Source organism: Canis lupus, chromosome 2 (assembly GCF_003254725.2).
Source record: "Canis lupus dingo isolate Sandy chromosome 2, ASM325472v2, whole genome shotgun sequence".
In the NCBI taxonomy this organism is placed as follows: domain Eukaryota; kingdom Metazoa; phylum Chordata; class Mammalia; order Carnivora; family Canidae; genus Canis; species Canis lupus.
In genome coordinates, this window is record NC_064244.1 from 81,967,607 (window position 1) to 81,988,389 (window position 20,783).

Below are 20,783 nucleotides of genomic sequence, written 5' to 3' on the forward strand. Positions count from 1 at the left end.
GCACACTCAAGCAATGTTCCAGCCGCCACGGCCTGTGCCGTCACACAACATTTCCTGCACGGCTCTGAGCACCGGCCACAACCTTCAGTGAGATTCAAACGGACACCCACGTGGCCACGACTGTTTACGAAGCACCGTGCTACGGCAGGCAGCGTCTGTGATCCCCACACGCTCAGCTCTTGTCTTACGAGCAGGTAAGTAATAAAGCCAGGATTCAGAGATTTTATTCAGCCAACGAGGATTTATTGAGCAGCTACTGCATGCCAGGCACGGTCGCAGATGCTGGAAATGCAGCTGTGAACAACACAAAAGTCCTTCCCTCCGGGCAGACCGTTCACTTTAGGAAGGGAGACGTTTACTAAACACACAGAGCGGTAACAGAACGTCCCGGGAGTTCAGTACCCCCAAAAACAGGAGGGCAGAGTAAAGAGACGGAGAGAGCCAAGGACAGTATTTCTAATTGGGAAGATGGCCAGGGAAGGCTTCTTGGAGGTGACAGCTGCTCAGCAGCTCCAGGTCCGGAGCCAATCAACACCTTTCCCAACATCCCACTGCCTGTAACGAAATCACAGCGAAGGGGCACCTGGCTGGTTCAGTGGTGCCGCGTCTGCCTCCAGCTCAGGGCGTGATCCCGGGGTCCTGGGGGGTCCTGGGGGGTCCTGGGGTCGAGTCCCACATCAGGCTCCCTGCAGAGAGCCTGCTTCTCCTCCCTCTGCCTCTGTGTGTCCTCTGAATGAATAAAACCTTTTATTAAAAAAAAAAAAAAAAAAAAATCACAGCGAAACCTCAAGACCAGGCCACTGCTGGCCTACAGCACAGCGTCCCTCACAGAGGACCAGAGGCCGTCGGAAAGCTCTCAATCTTGAATCCCTTCCCTGCGTGGTCCTGGCCAGCCACCCTGGGCTGAAGCACATGGCCCACGCGGGGCTCCCAGGAGGGAAGGGGCCTGCCCGGGAAGGCTTCGGGGGTTTCTAAGATTCTGACACAAGGTCTCATCTCACCAAGGGTAATAACCGTCTGTTCTGGGAAACTAACAGAACGTGATGTTTGTCAGTTGTCATGAAGGAATCCTCTTCTTCCACGGCCTTTAAAAGCACGAGCAGCTCACTTTTTCTCTCTCAAATGAATGAAAATTTTAATAAAGATTCTATTTATTTATTCCTGACAGACACAGAGAGAGAGGCAGAGACCCAGGCAGAGGGAGAAGCAGGCTCCATGCAGGAAGCCCGACGTGGGACTCGATCTTGGGACCCCGGGGTCACACCCTGAGCCAAAGGCATTCAATCACTGAGCCTCCCAGGTGCCCCAAACAAATAAATCTTAAAAAAAAAAAAAAAAAAAAGAGTCGCTTAAGCATCCAATTCGGTTTCAGCTCAGGTCATGATCTCAGGGTCATGACCTCCGAGTCTGAGATGGAGCCCCACATCGGGCTCTGTGCTGAGCATGGAGCCTCTCTCCCTTTCCCTCTGCCCCTCTCCCCCTGCCGGCTCGCAAATAAGTCAAGCTTTAAATAAATAAAAATAAAAGCACAAGCAGTTTTTCTTCAGGAGCCTCTTCCAAAAGTTCTACGAGGATCATCATCATGCACGTCCCACCCTCACACCCCGGGGTGGTTACCAGGACGTGAGCTTCCTTAGCAGGGTGGGGAGAACTCACCACCGAACCCCTATACCGAGCACACACACCCCCACGTCCCTCGACCCAGCCACCTGCAGGCGAGGCGGCCCGGGCTCAGCCAGCGGCAGGCCCACCTTGGCTGTAAGTGGTACCCAGGGCGAAAAGGACCCTGCACAGGAGGGCTCGAGGCCAATGTTTACTCCCACTGTGCTATCCAACCCCTGCAACCAACCCCCCCTTGGGGCGATGACATCACCACTGGTCACGCGGGAGACACCACAGCTGTGTAAAACCCAGGGGGAGGGCACGGTGAAGCGGGTGGTGTCACTGTGGTGGAGACGGCGGCATCACATGGCCGGCCTGCGGTCTCCGCTTACAGCTCCGGGACACGATCCAGGTGTCGCTGCCCCTCACCCTGGGCCCACGTATCTGTACACGAGGATGCTAACTCCCCCACGTGGTGAGAGCTGCAGGGCAGGGTGAGCCTGCAAGGCACTCAGGACGGGGCGGCACGCAAGTTCGGCCGGGAGCACCCCCCAGCTGGCTCCCCCGCGGCGGCCGGCTGCACCCCAGGGCCCTCTCGGGGCCCAGCGCGTGGGGCAGAGGCCATCAGACCTGCAGCCCGACGCCTCCGTGACCCACACCGGCCGTTAAAAAGGTTTTCTGAATGGCTGACCCACTGAAACACTAGAGGAGAATGTGCCCAAATTCGCAAGTCCAATAATAGCTTGGAAATAGAAGCCATCTGAAAATGTTCCTAAACTCGAGCTGGGCTGGCAAGGTTTGGATGTGATTATAAAAAGCAAGCGAGAGGAGAATGTTACTGCAGGGGAAAATCGAATCCATATGAGCCTCAAATAACTCCATTCCAACAAAGAGTATTAAAATAGTCTATTCTGGGCAATTATTAAATACTAAAACAAACACAATTACTTTACACTGAAATTCTTACTTTTGAATTAAAAATTAAAATTGCCACAACTGTATCCTAAGGCCTCAAATCCCCTTTGGTTATTAACTTCCCTGAACAACGGATGCCTGGTCTTTTTTTTTTTTAAATGACTCGTATTTAAAATTGGCACTTAGATTTAACGCTAAGACTTGGTAGTTATCCAAGCACGATTCCAGATCATACCGTAGGTGCCCGTCTAACCTTGGGTGGACACGGAAATATGCTTAGCTTGAACGTGTCCTGACTCAGGGCATAAGCCCACACTTTAAAATCCATCCAGAGCTTTCTCTCATCACTGAAATGCCCCCTCATCAGGCGGGTGCTTCGTCTAGCTTCCTGCGGCGGGTGACTAGCGGGACACGGGAAGGCACATTTAGGCACTAACGTCTTCCGTAACATACTTTGATGTTTTCTGGAACATCCATCTGGTTTTTGGGTCACTTTCTACACAAGGCAGCTGAAAAGGAATCCAGCTGTTAGAAGTGAAGCAGAAGACAGGAGTTCGCACAAATGCTATTATCCCAACAGTTCAGCACGTTTTCTCTTATAAAAAAGCATTTCCAAGACCATCTTCGTGGCTCACAACAGAATGCCATTTTTGCAGTGGCTAGTGATTTAATGCAGAGGCATGACGGTTTTCTGCAATTCTTATTCTTAATCCAGAAAGTAAGTAAAGCCGACACATACCCCCCAGGCTCTAATCCTATCCTTCAAAAATAACTACGGGCAGAAACTTAACCCTTTGTTCTGCATGGTGCTGGGGTGGGAAGCCAGGCCCGCCTCAACCATCCTCCTGGGCTCATGACCGCCAGGGGAAGGCCCCCAAGTGACATCTGACTCCTGATGACCCCCAGGCCCCTTCCTTAGAACCACTTTCAAAATCAAAGGGTATGATTATAACAAGCTTGGTTCCTATTAAAGCAGACTTTTCTTGATTAAGCAGAATGACCTGCAAAGCCGGTCAGAGCTGGAAGGTCTGCGACAGGGAGAGGCACTATTCCACCGTCAGGGTGAGGCCGGACGCGGGACTTCGGCCACAGCTCCCGACGACGCGCGCCCTGGCTGCAGCAGGAGACTCCCACTAAGCCAGAGAGCCCTGTGCAGATGCAGGGAAGGTACCAAGGCCTGTGTTCTACACCCGGAGGAAATGAAGCTTCAAGAAACTTAGATAAAACTATAAAGACAATCAACAGGATGGCGTAGCTTGGGGGCAGTTCAAACCCCAAGTTGCTACTTGAGAGCGGTGTGACCTCTGTGACAAAATCACTCCCCCTGAGGTCTGTTCCCCCTCCCTGCACACGATACCAGCTTCAAGTTGTTACTGTCAAGAGGCAAGCCTGAAACACGTTGGCACCGTCCCTCACGCGCAGAAAGCACTGGAGAGCTATGCCAGACTCACGAGGCTTATCGGGCCGTTTCTAAGACCAGTTGGAGAGGGAGCAGCACAGGGGCGGGAGGTGGGAGGAAGAGCTGGGGTGCACCCTGTGGCTGGAGGCAGGGGGGTGCCCGGGCAGTCCCCAAACAGGAGTCTGAGCCATGGAGCCCCAACAGATGGGTCAATGGGCAGTTTTTTACATTTTCCCCTTTGTTCCATCCACTCAAACCTCATGCTTTGTTCCATCCAATCTTTTGACAATTCTGTCTAAAACGAATTTAAGTTTTATGAGGCCTCAACCCACCCCCAGCCCCCAAATCTGGGCCTCGCTCCTACTGTGTTATTTTTTATCTCCTAGCACTGTGTTCACTTAAAGGTCCTGCCATCTTGTAGGCAAAATCCCAGAAAAGGGTCAAGGCGCCAGGAGGGAGGGACCCAACGGGGGCTGTGACCTGGCAATATGGTCTGAGAAAGAAACTGCACAACCCGGCCAGCCTCTCCTCCTCCCCCCTCGAGGCCTATCACCTCTTCTTTCCATAAAGTACACATGCCTTTCTTCAAGCCTGGCTTCAGAACAGCCCCTTACACCCCACCTCCCAGGCAACACCCAGTCCACCACCCCCTTCAGAAAAATGGGGCAGACAGCACCTATTCTGGAGTGACTGTAAGCTCAGATGGGAGCGCACAACGCGTTCGTTACCATTTCTCCCACCTCACTTCAGAAAGTCTGCAATGTGCATGGAAATCACCTGGGGCTTTAAACTACAGATTACCCAGGCCCCACCCACGGTCTAATTTAAAAGGATGGTTGTAGGGCTCTGGACCCGGTAGCTTAGCACCTCGCTGGGTTGTCTGAGAACCGGCTGCCCAAGAGGGCAGGGCTGTGGCTAGTCTTTTGACAGCCACACCTGTCGCCCGACCAGCGTGTCAGTCACTGCCGGGTGCCCCCGCAGCCCTCCCACCTCCCAAGTCTCTCAGGACGGCTCCATCACTCTCTACACTCTGGAACACACCCTCAGCAGTGCTTTAGGACAGTCCCTGAAAGAGGAGATCCCAAAGTGGGAGCAGCAAGGGCTGGTGCCACTAGGTAGGGAAGAGGCCACAGGCCACTGGGTCTCTAAAAGGATGACAAGTGGCAAACCACATCCTCTAACCATCACCCTGGGTCTTTAAATGTGGCCTTGGTATCCAAGGCAGCCTTTCACTCACCTGCGCTGCAATCCACTTTCAAGGTCAAGTGCCATTTATACTTCTTTTATGGATAGAAGTCAATCCACCTCAAGGTCTGATAGCAAATTAAAATCCACCTAAGTATCAAATGCAGTAAATAAGCTGTCGTTTTGGTAGAGTCACTTTAACCTATGTATTAAAAAGACTGCAGTCCTCTAGCTCTCCACCCACAAATACGAAGCCAGCGGTATCTTCTTGACCACCCAGCCCGTGGAGAACTGTGACCAAGTGGCATTTTCGGTATGAAGTATAAATAGGGAAGACCACCAAGCAAAACTAAGTTCCACGAGGGCCGGGATTTTTGTCCACCGGTGTAATAACCGAGGCACCCGAATGCGGCCCTGCTATATGGTAGGTGCTCGGTAAGCTCATGTGATTCCGTATAACATCTTGCTTTAGAAAGCACCTGAATCCACCAAATTAAAACAGCCAGGCCAGAGAGGGGTTTGTAATCAGAAACAGTGAGAGGTGCTTCAAAAGAGCAGAAACATAAGGCTTCGATTACTAGCCTTTTGAATTTTTTAAATGTTTGACTCTGTGAAGAGTAAAAGCAACCAGACCAGGGGCAGCTTGTTCCCGGCAGGATGGGAGTCACAAGACTTCTTGGGACTCTTCCTTCCATTGAGTCAATGTTCGTGTGCCCGTCGCGCCCGGGCACTGCTGTCAGCACAGCATCCAGGTACCCAGGTGAGACCCGGCCCTGCTCGTTCAGTTCAGTGAGGTAGTCTGCTAAGTATCCAAACCCAGTAAAAAAGGCCTCCTTCTGGAGGGAAAAACTCAAGAGACCATCTAGTCCATTCGCTGCTTTGGCAGATTGGGAACTAAGATCCAGAAAGTAAAATAACTTGCCTGGGGCAAAGCCACCCACGGCATGGGACAGAGAGGGCACAGGTCAGACGCCTGTTCACCGGCACATGGAGGGATGGACAAACGGCGAGTGCACGGGCCACGACGGGAACCCACTTCTCCTTCCCAGAGCCCCGTCAGTGCTCCATCTCACAAGTCCCAGCTTATCAACAGGGCACTGGAGGAGTTCGGCGCTCCATTGAGCAGAAGATATAAAAACCAAGGATACGGAAAGTCATTCTGAAGCTGCATGGAGCCCTCACCTCCTCCACGCCCGCCTCCCTCCTCCCCCCTGAGTTTCTGTAACACCGGAGAGCTGGAGAGCTGTAAGCCCGAGACAGGACCATCTGGCCAAGGGAGGCTGATCACACCTTCGGCTTCACCACCATCCCCGCGGATGCAGTGACACGCAGAGATCGGAACAAAGTACAAGAATAGCAAGTGCTACTGTGGTGGGCTTTACGAAACTGCTTATATTCAATCGTTTTTAATTTAAAGAACAAAAGCAAAACACAGCAATTCCATAGAAGCCCAATACAAATGTTACAGCTTGTTTCATTCTTGTGGGGATTCTTAAAAAGAAAAACCCCCAAGCTAGAGTAAACTGTTAAGAAATATAGAGGAGGCTGAGATGAACCCCTCCCCCGCCCCCAACATGAAATTCTTTATTTCCCTCTTAGCAAAGTTCACAAGGTACTTCTCAGCACCGCCGCCCCAAGCTGCCCCAACTGCACGTCTACCCTCTCGGCTATAGAAGCAGTTTAGCAAACATTCAGCGGGTGCCAAACAGGGGCAACTGAACGGGGGCCGTCTGGGTGGACTCTACACGCCGCACTTCCTACCACGCGCAGCCTCAGGCAGCTCCTGCCTGTCCCCTTCCTCTTCCCCAGGGTGGACAAAAGCAGTCCTTTCACAAGGGTTTAGAAAGCGTTTTTATTGGTTACAATTATATAAAAAGTCTCATTTGAATTCCCTCTAGTTATTAAGTGCTTGCTAGCAACAGCATCAAAACACTTCTTATACATCTGACAAGCTCCAATGATTTCTTTCAGGCCAGAAGGGGAAGAACAGCAAAGGGCAGTACTGTCTGTGTAAGGAACCCCTCCCTCCCTCCCTCTCTCTCTCTCTCGCTCTCTCTCGCTCTCTAAGGCTACATTGGTTAAAATCAACGGACAACCTCTTTTGTATGTCAAATTGTAAATTTTAATGTTTTCATTAGAATAGTCTTTGATATCACTCTCCAAGAAGAAACAATAAAGTAACTAACAGCAAACTTCAATACAAGAACACTCTCCAGATTAACAACTCCAACAAAAATGTAAAATGTAAATCACATATAATACAATTGAAGTGTCCAAAACAATTTAAATAATTTTAAATATTTTATTTTTAAACTGCTACAAATGCTTTGTACAACATTTCAACATAAAGTCCCCATAACAGAAATGTAACAAAACGGGAATGGTCGCGAAAGGGTTAAAGTGGCACAAATTCACCAAACAAGCATCAAACTACACATTTTCAGAGGTAGATTACTTTTAAAGTTGAGAACAACAAAAAAAAAAAAAAACCAACATGAATAAAACCAAGCCATTTTCCACCAACTCAGTCATCGATTAAGGGAAAGGCATAGAATGCACAGAGAAACGACACAGCCACTCGGGAAGAGGCCAATTTGTGGGTTTGTTGCTCTCTCTTAAGAGACAGAAGTGTAAAACCTGGCATGTAAATTCATTTATACTTACGTGTAGACATACATCTATAGAGGCCTGTGGTGCATCCTGGGTGCGGATATATATTGCTACATAGTCTCCAATAATACAATAGTTCTAAATTAGTGCCAGATAATCATCTGAGAGGATAATGTCCATTTGGATATATGAACATGACACTGGAAGAAGCATTAAAAAACAGTCCACATCCAATCTGGTTCCCTCTCCATTATGCTGGCAATCTGCTTGTGATACATATTTCAAAAACAAAAAGAACACACAAGCTGAGAGAAGCTAAATGCCTCTCTGTATAGAACTCATTTAAAAGAAAGGCATCAAGAGCTGGTGTGCGACCAAAACGTTTTTAGAATGAGTGCATCAGAATCTGTCATCCCTGAAATCTACAGAGAACTACTCATAAACCAGAACTTGCTCTGGCAAGGTTAAGTTCCAAACATTCCTTTTTCTGCCGTGCGAAGACCCGGAGCCGCGCTCAGATCTGAGCCCCCAGTGCCGTGGCGATGGGCCCCAGCAAAGCAGCAGAGACCCGAGCCTAACCAGGGCAACGAGAAGCCTGCGTCAGTCCTGCGTTAGGATTTTTGAGTCAGCTTCAACTGGTCTTGCAAGCGTGGGAGATCTCATATCCTTTTGGCTGTAGTGCTTATCCTAAGTTGAACATGCAGTATCTTTATTTAGCCAATTAAAGGTTTGCTTTTGGGGGGCTTTCTATAGGAAGCTCCTAGAAAATAAGGAAACTAAAGATGAATGGCAACATAACCTCACCTGACATGACCTGACCGTGGTAACTGAACGGTGCAAAGACCGTTCAACAAATGTCGTTAGGACAGCTGACAGAATGACTCTGAAGGTGCACAGGAACTTGGGTAGCCTACTCGAGAGAGGCTGGGAGGGACCACGAGCAGGTCTCTTTGGAGCGGTGAGTGGCAGAGACAGGTATGTGAAAACAGCATCGCAGCGTTTTTTCAATCAATTCATTCACGGCCAAGGGGAAAACATGGTCTGGTAGTTCATGCTGCTTCTCCATCTTTAAGTGTTTAACGAGAACACAGTTACTTAAGCTGCTCTAAAAAAAGCATTAAAGAATGGAAGAACACCTTGGAATTTACGAAGACCAAAAAGATGGCCAGGGGCGGAGGATGTACCTCTTTCCTGTTGTAGCAGGTGGCAATGAGCCCTCAGCAACAAAACTAACTTCAGTCCCACAGCATGCAGGCGGGCTCTGGCCACTAACTGTGCAAGGTGAGCCCAACACAGGGCAGGGTCCACGGGGGATTGAGAGCTGTCACAGGACAAGCTAAAGACGGGTGGTATGCCTGCTGTCCTCCGCTGCCCAGTCCTAAGAGGAGGATGTGGAACACATGCCTTTCTTACACCCTGACTGGCACCATGTCTTGTGCTCCAGGAAATGACCAACTGGCAAAGTCTGCTGAGCCCTCAGCATTCAGTGGGAAACTCTGACTTCATTCACATGGCTTGAGAAACTGTGGAATCCTCAACTGGCATTCCAATGTAAAATGTCTGAGCGCTGGGGACTAGCTCTTAATCACAGTTTGTTACGAAGGAACACGCAGGAAAAGGGATGTGCTGCCAGTTTCGTGCAAGTCCTTGAATATGCAAAGGGCTAAGTAAAGCAAAATCACTGAAAACAAATGCAAAGCAAGTATTTCTAAACATGCACCATGAAATCATCCCTGAATAAAATTTACAAGCAGAAATATACCGAGAAGGGACGAAGACTACATCTAACACAATTCCTTTCCAGTGTAACACACCCGGCACGGGAGGAGGATGAGGCGGGCTTTCTAAGAGCTCTGCACTGGACAGTGATGACCAGCCCCACCTTCGGAGGCTGGAGAGCAGGAATCCCACCCAGCCTTAGAACAAATGCACAAGGTGCTACCGACGGCCACAACAAACTCTCTGAAGAACTGCCCCCACTCTTGTGTCCGGCTAATTAAACTATGATGTCCTATGGAACCTGTTTGTTTCTTTACTTCCCAAATTTTATGGTCACCTGGAAGCAGCACCCCACTCTCCCTCCACCCCCCCACCCCCCGACGTCAGACAGACGTCCTTCGTTCAGATGTACCCACAGTACAGTTCCAGTGACCCCTGCTGCCACCATCTACCCGTTAGAAACCACAGCAGTGTTTTCTTATCAGACTCTTCAGTGCTGCCTTTTAGGCCAAATCCATTCCAGCAATGTAACCCTCTGTTAACTATCAAATAAAATGAAATAATCAAGATTAACTGGAGCAAAAAAGAGAGACACAATTTTATTAGGCACTTTGGTCCTTTGCAGTTTTAAGGGTTCTTCAAAAAGCACTGGATGAGTATAGAGGCTAAGTGAACGAACTTCATAAATGTATAGTTATTCAGAGAGTTTATCTTTATAAGTAATTTTGTATAACCTCAGCCTTGAACTGTATAAATGGGATCCAGTACAAAATAAGTGATTCTTTCACGTAACACTGCAGACAAAAAGGGATGCAAAGAGTACATTCTAAAGCATTAACCACATGGGAGATGTTTTTTAGTACAGTCAGTGAAAATGATGGCATTTTCCGGTTCTTTAACCTTGAAAAGGAGTCGGTTCAAGAATATCCTGTTGTTGTGGAACTTCGCAAACACAGATGGAGTACAAACAGTTACACTGCTACAGGTAGGCAGCTTGAACAGCTGATATACAGGTGCGTATTTTCACCAGGGCTAAGCTCCAAGATGGTATGTATGCATATGCCATGGCCAAAGACCAGATGCTGAACCGGAATTATAGTAACTGGGATTATTTATAGTTCACTTACGAAAGTCGCTTTTTTAAAACGTGACCCTTGATGCCTACAGTAAATCATTCCAATCAGCCTTGGCTAATGATCCTTCTCTTTATTTTTCTTTAGCCAGGACTTAAGGCACACCAGCACCAAGAACTCCACCTTATCAACTGTGCAGTGATAACCGTACCTCCGAGTCCTCGTGACCTCTCCAAACTGCACTCACTCTCCCAGAATTCATTCTAATGGTTTGCCTGAAACATCAGAGTTTTCACTCAAAGTTATAGCCAAGAACGCCTAGAGCTGAGCAGCTCATTACTCTGAAAGGACAAGATTTTAAAGTATCTTGTGGAAATTCTATCTCATGTTGACTATTTCACGTGGGTTTCACCTGTAGGCTTTATTCCAGGAAATAGGAATTCCGAGAATGCACATCACCTCGGGTTGAGTGACTTGAAAAAGTCTGAAAAGTCAATATGACAAATTTAACTATTGCCCTGTGTTTTTAACGTGTCACTGAGAAGAGTTTTTAATACAGGGAAGACACAGAATAAAACACTGAAATCAACCTCCAACCTAAGAAGTCATCTTCCGCCATTACTAGGGGAACAAAGGCGCGGACGCGTGGGGGCTGACCTGCCCTGGGCTGCCACACCTGCCCCGGGGGCCTGCCAGGCTCTCGCTGTCCCACTGCCAGGCTCTCAGCGCTCCCTCCTCGTCTTTCTTCAGAATCTGGCCTGTTTATTTTATCCTATGTCTGGAGACGGGAGTGGGCTGGGGGTGGGGGTGGGGGACATAAGGCATCTTAAAAGGAGTACGGTGTCGTGTTTTTGCTTTAACCAATGAGGCAACTTTTTTCAAATTAAAACACACAAAAAGAAAGCATGAATAATAAAAGCATGCTCAATTACTATAACTACAGTCTCTGTGACTCCAGTCACAGAAGTATTAAACAAGATTGCGATGTGGTTTCAACGAACTCGGTGATCCAACCTTAACCATAAAGCAATGATCGATGATCTGGAAATAATACAAGTGGCACTGAGAAATTACCCAAGATATGAAGGAAGTGTGAGAGGATTTCATCTTTTCACAAGAGGGTACCTTTGAGAGCTTCTCATGGTCTCAAATTCAACTCGCAATCGGCCCTATTCAAGAAACGGTACCACTCGGTGAGTCCTAGGACTGACACAAAAGCTGGGAATTCAGGTCTGAGGCAGCCAAAGCAGTGACCCTTCTTCGTGCCTCCAACCGAACCAACAGCTACTTCCTTTAAACGCTTATGTCAAAATTCTACAGGAAAAAGGAAAAAAACAGCCATTGGGCAAGAATATTGTTTTCTTCCAACCGTCTTCCCCCCCGCGCTTGTCAGCTCGGACTTCCTGTAGCCCTGGAAGCCTCGGCTTACCTGAAGTCCTTCAGCTCCTGCTTGCCACCGCTGTCCTCCCTCCTGCTGTCACCCGGGTCGGCAGCGGCTGCCAGCTGGAGGCTTCGGGTGACCGGCCCCCCACTCCGTTCTCTAGATTTTACATTGAACCGGTCTGTTCTTTTCTTACTGGCCAGAGCGGATTTGCTCTGCAAGACGGCCTTGCTCTTCTGTACCCTCACGTGCAGGCTCCGGGACGTCTTGCTCGAGAGCTGAGCGGAGTGACTCTTGGCCACAGCTTTGGGCTTCTTCCCATCGACATGCGTTATTCTGGCCATCCGGATAGGGCTCGAGTTCCTCAAGGAGGAGCTGGGCTTCTTGGACTTCACCGAAGCTGCAAATTTGACATTCTGCTTGGACCTGAAGGACGAGGACGGCAGCGGGCCTGGCGCAGGGCCGGAGCTGCGCGCTCGGGTCTTGCCCAGAGGAGCCTGCACGCTCTGCATCTTAATCTCCGCGTCTGCAGTCCGGCGCCGGTGGCCGCTGCCGTTTTTGTCACTGCCGGCAGGTGACGCGTGTCCACCTTTCTTGGATGAAGGCGACACTTTTTTTTTGGACGGGGAGAGCGGCTTTTTGGGACAGCTGAAGGCGGCGTGTTTATTCAGGCTCCCGATGTACGTGAACTCCCTGTTACAGTAGGGGCAGATGTGCGAGGACGACTCACAGGCGGTTTTGAAGTCGGCCTTCTGCTTCGCAGATTTGTTCTTTTGAAGGATTGCTTTCTGGACAAGCTGGTTCTTTTTCTTCAATGCGTTTAGTTTGAGCTTGTTCGAGGACATTTTGCTGAGCTCGACGCTGAAGTTCAGTCTTTTGGGCTGTCCCATCCGTCTGAAGGCGTTCTTCCCCGAGTTGTCTAAAACCACCACACCGTTTTTGGGCTGTACAGTCTGTTTTAAGGGGACTGGGTTTTTCTTGGGGGTATACCTCTTCTTGTCACTGGCAGAAGCACACGCCAAGATGTGTTTGTGTAACTCTGGCATGTTGTCAACACCTTTCCCACACTTTGTGCAGCGAATGGCAGTGGTGAACGTCTGTGGAATATTGTGGGTAGTGAAATTTGTGGCCGTCACGCCGATGCCCATAGGGTTTCGGTGATGGTACTGAAATGGGGGTGGCTTAAAGCTCGGGTAATGCTGATTGAGGCCCAGCCGGACATCTGGGTCTTTCGTCTTTATGCCAGAAGCCATTATTTTTATGGTCGTGTAAAGCTCTTCAGAGGAATCATTAAGCTCCTCCTCTTCTTTTGATGCTTCTAAAGGATCTTCCGGCAAACTCTGCATATGCTCTCTGTGGGCCTTGCTGGGATCAGTGAAGTTCTGGGGCCTCAGCGTGTCACTTTCAAACTCATGGTGGGTGCACACCTTGTCTGGGTGGAGATCTCGCTGGTGCTGCTGCAAATTGCACAGAAATGCAAATTCCTTTTTACACACCGAACACACAAAGATATTCCCAACTCCATGAAGCAAGAAGCGATGCTCTGACAGGTCAGTTTTAGCCTTAAAAAGCTGCACACAAAATTCACATTTGAAGGGCCATTCTTCAGCATGGACAGATAAATGTTTGGTTAGATCTTTAATGGAAAGAAAAGGCGATTCACAGACATTGCAGACAAAGTTTTTGTTGAATGTTTCCTGAACAATCTCCTGTTCGACTGCAGACTGGGGTTCTTCCCTGGGTTTCAGATCATCATTCTCTAGTTCCTCCTGCTTGAAAGTAATCATGGGGAGAGAAGCTTCCAGATTATCCCCAGAGGAAACAACAGATGATACAGCTGAGAGCGGTGGCGGCGAGGGGGAAGAGGAGGAAGACGAAGAGGAGAAGGAAGACGAGGAAGACGAAGACGACGACGAGGAAAGGGTTGGGGGTCCCGGCGAAGCAGCAGAGGTGAGCGGCTCCACGGAAGGAATGGGAGAGGGTGACGGAGACACTGTCGGGGAGAGAATGGGAAGCGGGGACTGCACGGTGGCATTCGAGAGCGGAGAGGGACACGGATGGGGAGACGCCTCAGAAGAGGGGGCCGGAAGAGGGACGGTGGGAAGGAGTGGAGGCGGTGGCGTGGCAACAGTCAACACGGGAGGACAGGCTGGGGGGGAAGAGGGGTGTGTTGGGATCAAGAGAGGAGGCAGCTGCCCAGAAGAAAGGGAAGAGGCCTGTAGGGCAGGCGAGGAAGGAGAGACATCAGGTGGGGACTCAACCACAGGGGCAGATAAACTCGAGTCCGGGCCAAGGCCAGGGTCTGGCTGGGGGTCCAGGGATTGACAAGGACTCGGGCTCCGGGTCACATCTGCAGTATTCTCTACAGGTACATCAATGCCATTGTATTCGTTGAGAAGAACCTTCTGCAGCATGCAGGTGGTTGGCTTCTTTTTCTTTACAGCACTGCAGGCTGGCTGCACCAGATGGTTTTCTTTGAACTCCTTGCCTTCAGAGTCGCCACAAGGCTTCTTATGCACACTGAGATCTAATACAGATTCCCACTGGACCGGAGTCTTGCCCGTACCCTCAGCCTTCTGTTTCACACCGCTGGATAAATCCAGTGGCTGCTGGTTGCACACATTGCTAAAAGCAGAACTGGCTGCCCACTCCTTAGATACTTTATATTCGTCGAAGCATGGTGGGCTCACAGTTTCTCTCTCCTCTCTCCCAGATAAACTCCACACAGGTGAGTTGCTATGACTCTCTAATTTGGGCTTTTTGGAACCTAGAACTCCATCACTCCATGCTGCTTTGCCTTCGCTTTGCTTTCCAAAGTCTCGAAGGGCAGGACTATGTTGTGGGGAACTGGGTGGAGAGCTGGTCCGCCGCTTAAACCTACTCGAGGTTACGGGGAGCATCGATGCTGGAGCAGACACACAAACAGGCCCTAACTTCGGTATTTCAGTGGCTGAAATGCCCCCAGGAGGAGTTAGCTTGTCCTGGGTCTGAAGAAGCTGTTTGAGCTTCGATGACAAGTACACATTTTTCTCCTTGTGGAAAGACACCGCCTCTGACGTGGATATGCTGAGAGGCAGTAAGGAACACGAGGGCACCGAGGGGTCAGGCTCTGTCTCAGCTTTGATTTTCGGTAGTGCGGGAGGACTTGCCGTTCTTCGCTTCTTGGACTCACTGTTGGTGCCCCCAGAAGGCTCCTTAGGAAGATCCTCTGCTATGGAGGCCTGTGCCGTCTTTACATTTTGGGTGATCTCCACCGTTACTGGAGTAAGCAGACAATTTATCCCATACAAGTCCGCCGAGCTGGACTCCATCTCGATGACATCACAGTTACTCGTGCTGCTGCTGGTCTGAATTTTGCCATCAATATAGAACTTTAAGTTTTCAGAGATATTGCTGGAGATATCCATGATGTACACGTCATCTGCCTCCCCGTCCTCCTCCGGCTCCGTGCTAGGCACGTAGACACTCTGGGCAGGTGGGGCCTGCTCGGCAGGGGGGTGTGGCTCCTCCAGGAGGCCCCCTTTCCGCCGCACGCCCTTGGGAATCAGATGGCGCTCGTGAACTCTGCGCTGATGCCGCCTCATGTTAGTATGTGTTCCAAAAACCTTCTTACAGTATTTGCACGGATGAAGCTCTTTAACTTCCCCATTCTCTTCCACAACAGAAGAACCGACGCTTTCCTGGGGAGCTTTCTCTGAATGCAGGAGCAGAGAGTCTTGCCCGAGACTGGAAGGCGGCGAGTCCTCTTTCGCAGCAACACTGTCTCCGGGTCCTCTGCCATCAGCGGGGTCCTCGGATGGCTGTAGAGGGAGGCTGGGCTTCCGCTTCAGCCCCGCCTCGTGGCGCCGCTCGTGCCGCCTCCTGTTGATCTGTGTGCCGAATGCTTTCCCGCAGTACTTGCACTTGAAAGCATGATTGACCGTGGATATGTGGATGTGCATGTGACGTTCCAGCCCCTGTTTGGTCGTGAACTTCCTTTCACAATGCTGACACGGAAACAGAAACGTCTCAAATATATCACCGTTGGCCTCTTCCTTAGCTCTGGGAGTTCTGGTAACAGGTGGAAGCTCTAGAGAGCTCACAAGAGTTTCTTTTGAAACATGTTTTGGTTCTTCTAATAAATCTTCTGGCTTCTCATCACATCGTATTTCTGGCTCTTTTACAGAACTTTCATTTGGCATGTCAGCTTCTTCCTCCCCCTCTTCCTCCAGCTCGTCATCTTCATCCTCTTCCTCTTCCTCCTCTTCCTCCAAATCATTCACCTCACAGTTCGTGGCTTCTGGCTTCTCGTCCGGTTCTGTGTGGGGCTCACAGGCGGTGGGGGGGACCACTAGTTCTGGAAGCACATCCTGACTAGCCGCCTCCTGAAGAACGGCTGTCTGCTCCACTGCTGAGGCTGAAGGCTTCTCGTCCTCTTCCTTGGGACCTAGAAAGCACAGGGAAACAGAAGCATGGGCATGAGGGCAAAAACAAGCCACTTTCTGATCAATTCTTAGTATTCAAGCGATTTCTCTTATCACCCAAGATGCGTAGAGGAGCATATGGCCAGCAATAAAAAGCTCTACCTTCGCATTTATAAAGCCGTATTGGCTAGGAATCCCATTATGTTCATTCACTCAACAAATGTCTACAGAGCACCTGCTACACACCAGGCAACATGCTGTGCGGTGAGGATACGAGGATACGTACATGAACAGAGGGTGCCCACGTGGAGCTTTGAATCTCTTCTGTAATCAATCACACACATATAAATACAATTCTGTTGACAGAAATCGTAGTACTTAAACCGTGTTGGAGGGGCGCCTGGGTGGCAGTGGGGTGAGCACCTGCCTTCAGTTCAGGTCATGACCCCGGGGTTCTGGGATCGAGTCCCACATCAAGCTTCCTGCTCAGCAGGGAGTCTGCTTCTCTCTCTCCCTCTTCCCTCCCAGTGCTTACTCTCTTGCATGTGCACACTCTCTCTCTCTCTCAGATAAATAAAATGTTAAAAAAAAATTAAAAAAAAAAAAAAAACCTGTGTTGGATATGGACACAAAATTGGATTTGGGACCAGCATGTGATGTTGGATATTAGGAGTCTTGTGAATTTTAATTCCTCATGATTCCAAACTGAAGCTAGAAAAGCGCTAAGAAGGGTGGACATTTTCCAAGTCTAAACAAATTATTAAGAACTCAGGAGCTGTGGAGAAAAAGGAACTTTCATGCACTGTTGGTGGGAATGTGAACTGGTGTAGCCCCTGTGGAAGACAGCATGCAGGTTCCTCAAAAAAATCAAAAACAGAACTACCCTACTATCCACTAATCGCACTATTGAGTATTTACCCAAAACAATACAAAAACACTCACTCAGAGGGATACACGTAGGGATACACCCCTTCGTTTACGGCAGCGTTATTTACAACAGCCCAACTATGGAAGCAGCCCAAGTGTCCATTGATAGTTGAATGGATAAAGAAGATGTCACACACACACACACACACACACACAGACACACACACACGAGTATTATTCAGCCATAAAAAATGAAATCTTGCCTTTTGCAGCAACATGAATGGAGCTAGAGCATAATGCTAATAAGCAAAGTCAGGGAAAGAAATACCACACGATCTCACTCTAGTGTGGAATTTAAGAAACAAATCAAATGAGCAAAGGGGAAAAAAGAGAAAAAGACAAACCAAGAAACAGACTCTTTAACTACAGAGAACAAACCAGTGGTTATCAGAAGGGGAAGAAGAGGTAAACAGGGGATGGGGATTAACAGTACCCGCATCACAAAGGGCAGAAGAATGTACAGAGTTACTGAATCACTACACTGCAGACCTGAAGAGAATATAATACTGTATGTTAACTACTCTGGAGTTAAAATAAAAACTTAATAAAGAAGAAAGAATTCAGGAGCACCTCAAGAAGGAAATAAAGACCTGAAGTTACCTCTGAGTCTCTATACCCGGAAGAACAACCCCCCAACCCCGCCCCAGAGGAAGACAGCGGCAGGCACAGGTGGTCAGGGAGGGACTCCCCAGTTAAGGGGATAGGGAAGCAGAGGCTTAAAGAAAATGAGCCATGTGAACATCTGGGGGAGGGAAGCCCTCCAGACAGAGGAAACAGACACGTCAGCTCTGAGTCAAGAACGTGTTAGATGTGTTCAAAAAACAGCAAGAAGTCAGAGAGGCTGGGGCGGGGCGGGGGGGGGGGGGGGCAACTGAAAGAAAACTCTAGGTGGACAAGGATGGGGGCAGGGAGAGGTAGTGGGAAGTGGCTGGACACTGGGTAGGTTTTGAAGGTCAAAAGCTGACAAGGTTGCTGACTGGTTGTGGAGGGCAGTGGAGGGAGGGAGGAAGGGAGGGGTCAAGGAGGATTCCACAGGACTGTAATAATCCTATTTACTGAGAGACTGGGGGAAAGTAGGTCTGAGCCCCATCCCCCCTCTGTGAATGTGCCTGCGCTTGGGAGGGGGGGGGTCAAGAGTTACTTTGGAGGTGAAGTTTGTGATACCTAATATATCTCCGAGTAGAGATATCATTAAGTGGTTTGTTTTTTTTTTTTATAGGACTCAAGTTCAACAAAGAGGCTGAACCCAGACCATCCAAGTCCTCAAGCCAGAAGTGGTATTTGGAGTGTGGAACTAACTGCACAAAGCCGCCTGGGGAATGAATGCAGAGGCAGGAAGACAGTGCCCCCACATGACCCAAGGGCTCACAGGTCAGAATGAAAGAGTAAAGAAAGTTCCAAAGAGCGATCCACTGTGTCTGGAGCTGCAAATGGGCTGGCAAAGAGCGGGACAGAAAACTAAACATCCAATTTACCAAAGTGGAGGAGGTTGGGGATTGTGACAAGAGTTTTAGCAGAGCAATGGGGACAAGTGCCTATCAGAGTCCAAGAGCCTATCAGAGTCCAAGAGCGAGGAGACAGAGAGACTATGGTGCAGCTATAAAGGAGAGCAGAGAAGTGGCTGCAACAACTCACCGGGACAGCAAGGGACTCTAAGACAGGCACTGTCACGAACCCATTTAATGCTGACAGTGCTGCTTTCTCCACAGTACCACCTGAGTCCCTGCTCAATTAGGCCCCTTTTAAGAACATTAAATGAGAGTTAAGAAGGGCTCCGTAAAGGAAGCGAAGCTACTCTGACTTCTGGCTCCTCGTCTGGTGTGCAAGTATTTCCCACATGCCAGGACTGGGTGAGTGAGACTGTCCAGACCCTACTTCCCACAGAGCTTCCCTCCACCAGCTGATGATGCAGCCATAAATTAAGGGCCACGCTCTGCCAACGAGCCCCCACGAGGTCCCGCTGAGGCAGGGCAGGCAGGCTTCCTGGAGAAGGCCCTGGGCGGGGCTGAACCTGAAGGTCAAGGACAGGAGAGGAAAAAGAGAGCAGGAGTAATCAAAGCAGGCGCACCCTGGAGATCAGTGCAGACCTCCTGGGGGCCGTGGGGACCCACTGAGGTACTCTAAAGCAGGAGCCTGCGTCAGGGAGGTCTGGCTGCAGTGTGGATTACAGATTGGGAAGAGGACACCCCTGGAGGCAGGAGACCACTTCCAAGGTGGGGTTGGGGGGGGGGGGGGTGGCGGGTGTGTGGCTACACTAAGAGAAGGAAATGGAAGGAAGCAGTGGACACAGAAAAGATTTGCCAGGCCGTCAGAGCAGAGACCTGACAACAGGCCCAGTGACCACCTGGATGTGAGGAGGCGGCACTACAAAGGCCAGCGGGTCCCAGCTCTACAAACACCACGTATTGGTGCAAGCTCACCCAGGCCTCACCCCCTGGCCGCTCAGCCTTACTGTGTACCTGCCTGTCCACTGTGACATTTATTGCCTCTCTCCCTTCCAACAGACGGGCCTTCTCTTCATTAATCCCACCAGTTCTCCACCAGGACACCAGTCATTTAATGGTGCTGGGAGCAAACTCCCTTTCCAAGTACATTTTCAACAAAGCCCCGGCACGTTGCTAAAAAACTCAAAATGAGACAACAGAAAATGAAAATAACACCTCTAAGGCTTACAAATTTTAGAGTCCATTTTTAGCCAAAATCTGTGGCTTCTTTTACTGGGGAAAAGCATTTTTTTTTCTTTCCCTGTGATTGGTAAACAATCCCAGACTTAAAACTGTCCAAAATAATACAGAGCAAAACCCACAGAGCTCTACTAATTAACCAGTAAGGCCCACACCGTGTATGCACACATTCAATGAGGTCTGTTGAGTTTTAAAAATAAAGGAAGGTTTGGGGCGCACATGGAAGAGTCTGGACTGTTTGCTCAGCTGAGAACAATGCAGAACATTCAGGAGTGGCTGACAACCACCCTGTAAGGAACCAATCACACTTTGTCCAGCTACTCCAAACACAGGTACAGTATGAGGTTCTTTTCTTCACCAGACCTAATATTACATATCAGGAATAAATGTCTCCAATTACTGAAGGCTACTGGATTTTTTTTTTTAATTCTGCCACTAAAAGCACTGAGGTTCTTTAGTATTTGTCCTGTTGTTCAAACAAAGTCTTAATTAGCAAATCTGCTATGAGGATGCAGAACTTAGTTTCATAAGGCTCTAGGAAATCAACCTGCCTGTTCTTGCTTCATAAAATGCCACAGGAAATTATAATCCTTTATGAATGTCATCACTGCAAACAGTGCTGAAATAAAGCAGTTTGTAAAAAGGCAGCCAAAATATTCTGTTTGGGTTTGTTTGTTTCTCCCCTACAAATGTTTCTTGAAAGAGTCACAAGCGTTATTTTGAAATTTGCCTGTTTGGGTCACTACAAACAATCCTTAAAAAGCTCCAGGTTCTGCATGTATTTGCCACATAACAAACTTAGACACGCCTCCCTCATTTCTATTACCAACGGTCTCAGTGTGGCAGCTCAACTGCAAGGAGCACGGAACCATCTGCCTTTCTGAT

At 49.2% G+C, this 20,783-nt stretch overlaps 1 protein-coding gene across 14 annotated transcripts in view; it reads right to left on the minus strand.

Annotated features, from left to right (window-relative positions):
* The window catches only part of PRDM2 (PR/SET domain 2), a 120,637-nt gene that overhangs the window by 20,967 nt on the left and 78,887 nt on the right, over positions 1–20,783 (minus strand). For 10 of the 14 annotated variants that reach the window (XR_007409260.1, XM_049107100.1, XM_049107081.1 and 7 more), the window contains one exon: positions 11,933–16,310. The exons of 1 other annotated variant lie outside the window; for it this stretch is intronic. Coding sequence is in view for 10 of the 13 variants with exons in the window: in XM_049107100.1 (XP_048963057.1) it covers positions 11,933–16,310 (4,378 nt within the window). In the remaining 3 variants the exon portion in view is untranslated. Of the gene's footprint in view, positions 1–7,200; positions 11,818–11,932; positions 16,311–20,783 lie in introns of those variants that run through there. 3 more of the 14 variants (XR_007409265.1, XR_007409264.1, XM_035712915.2) reach the window with 3 other exon arrangements.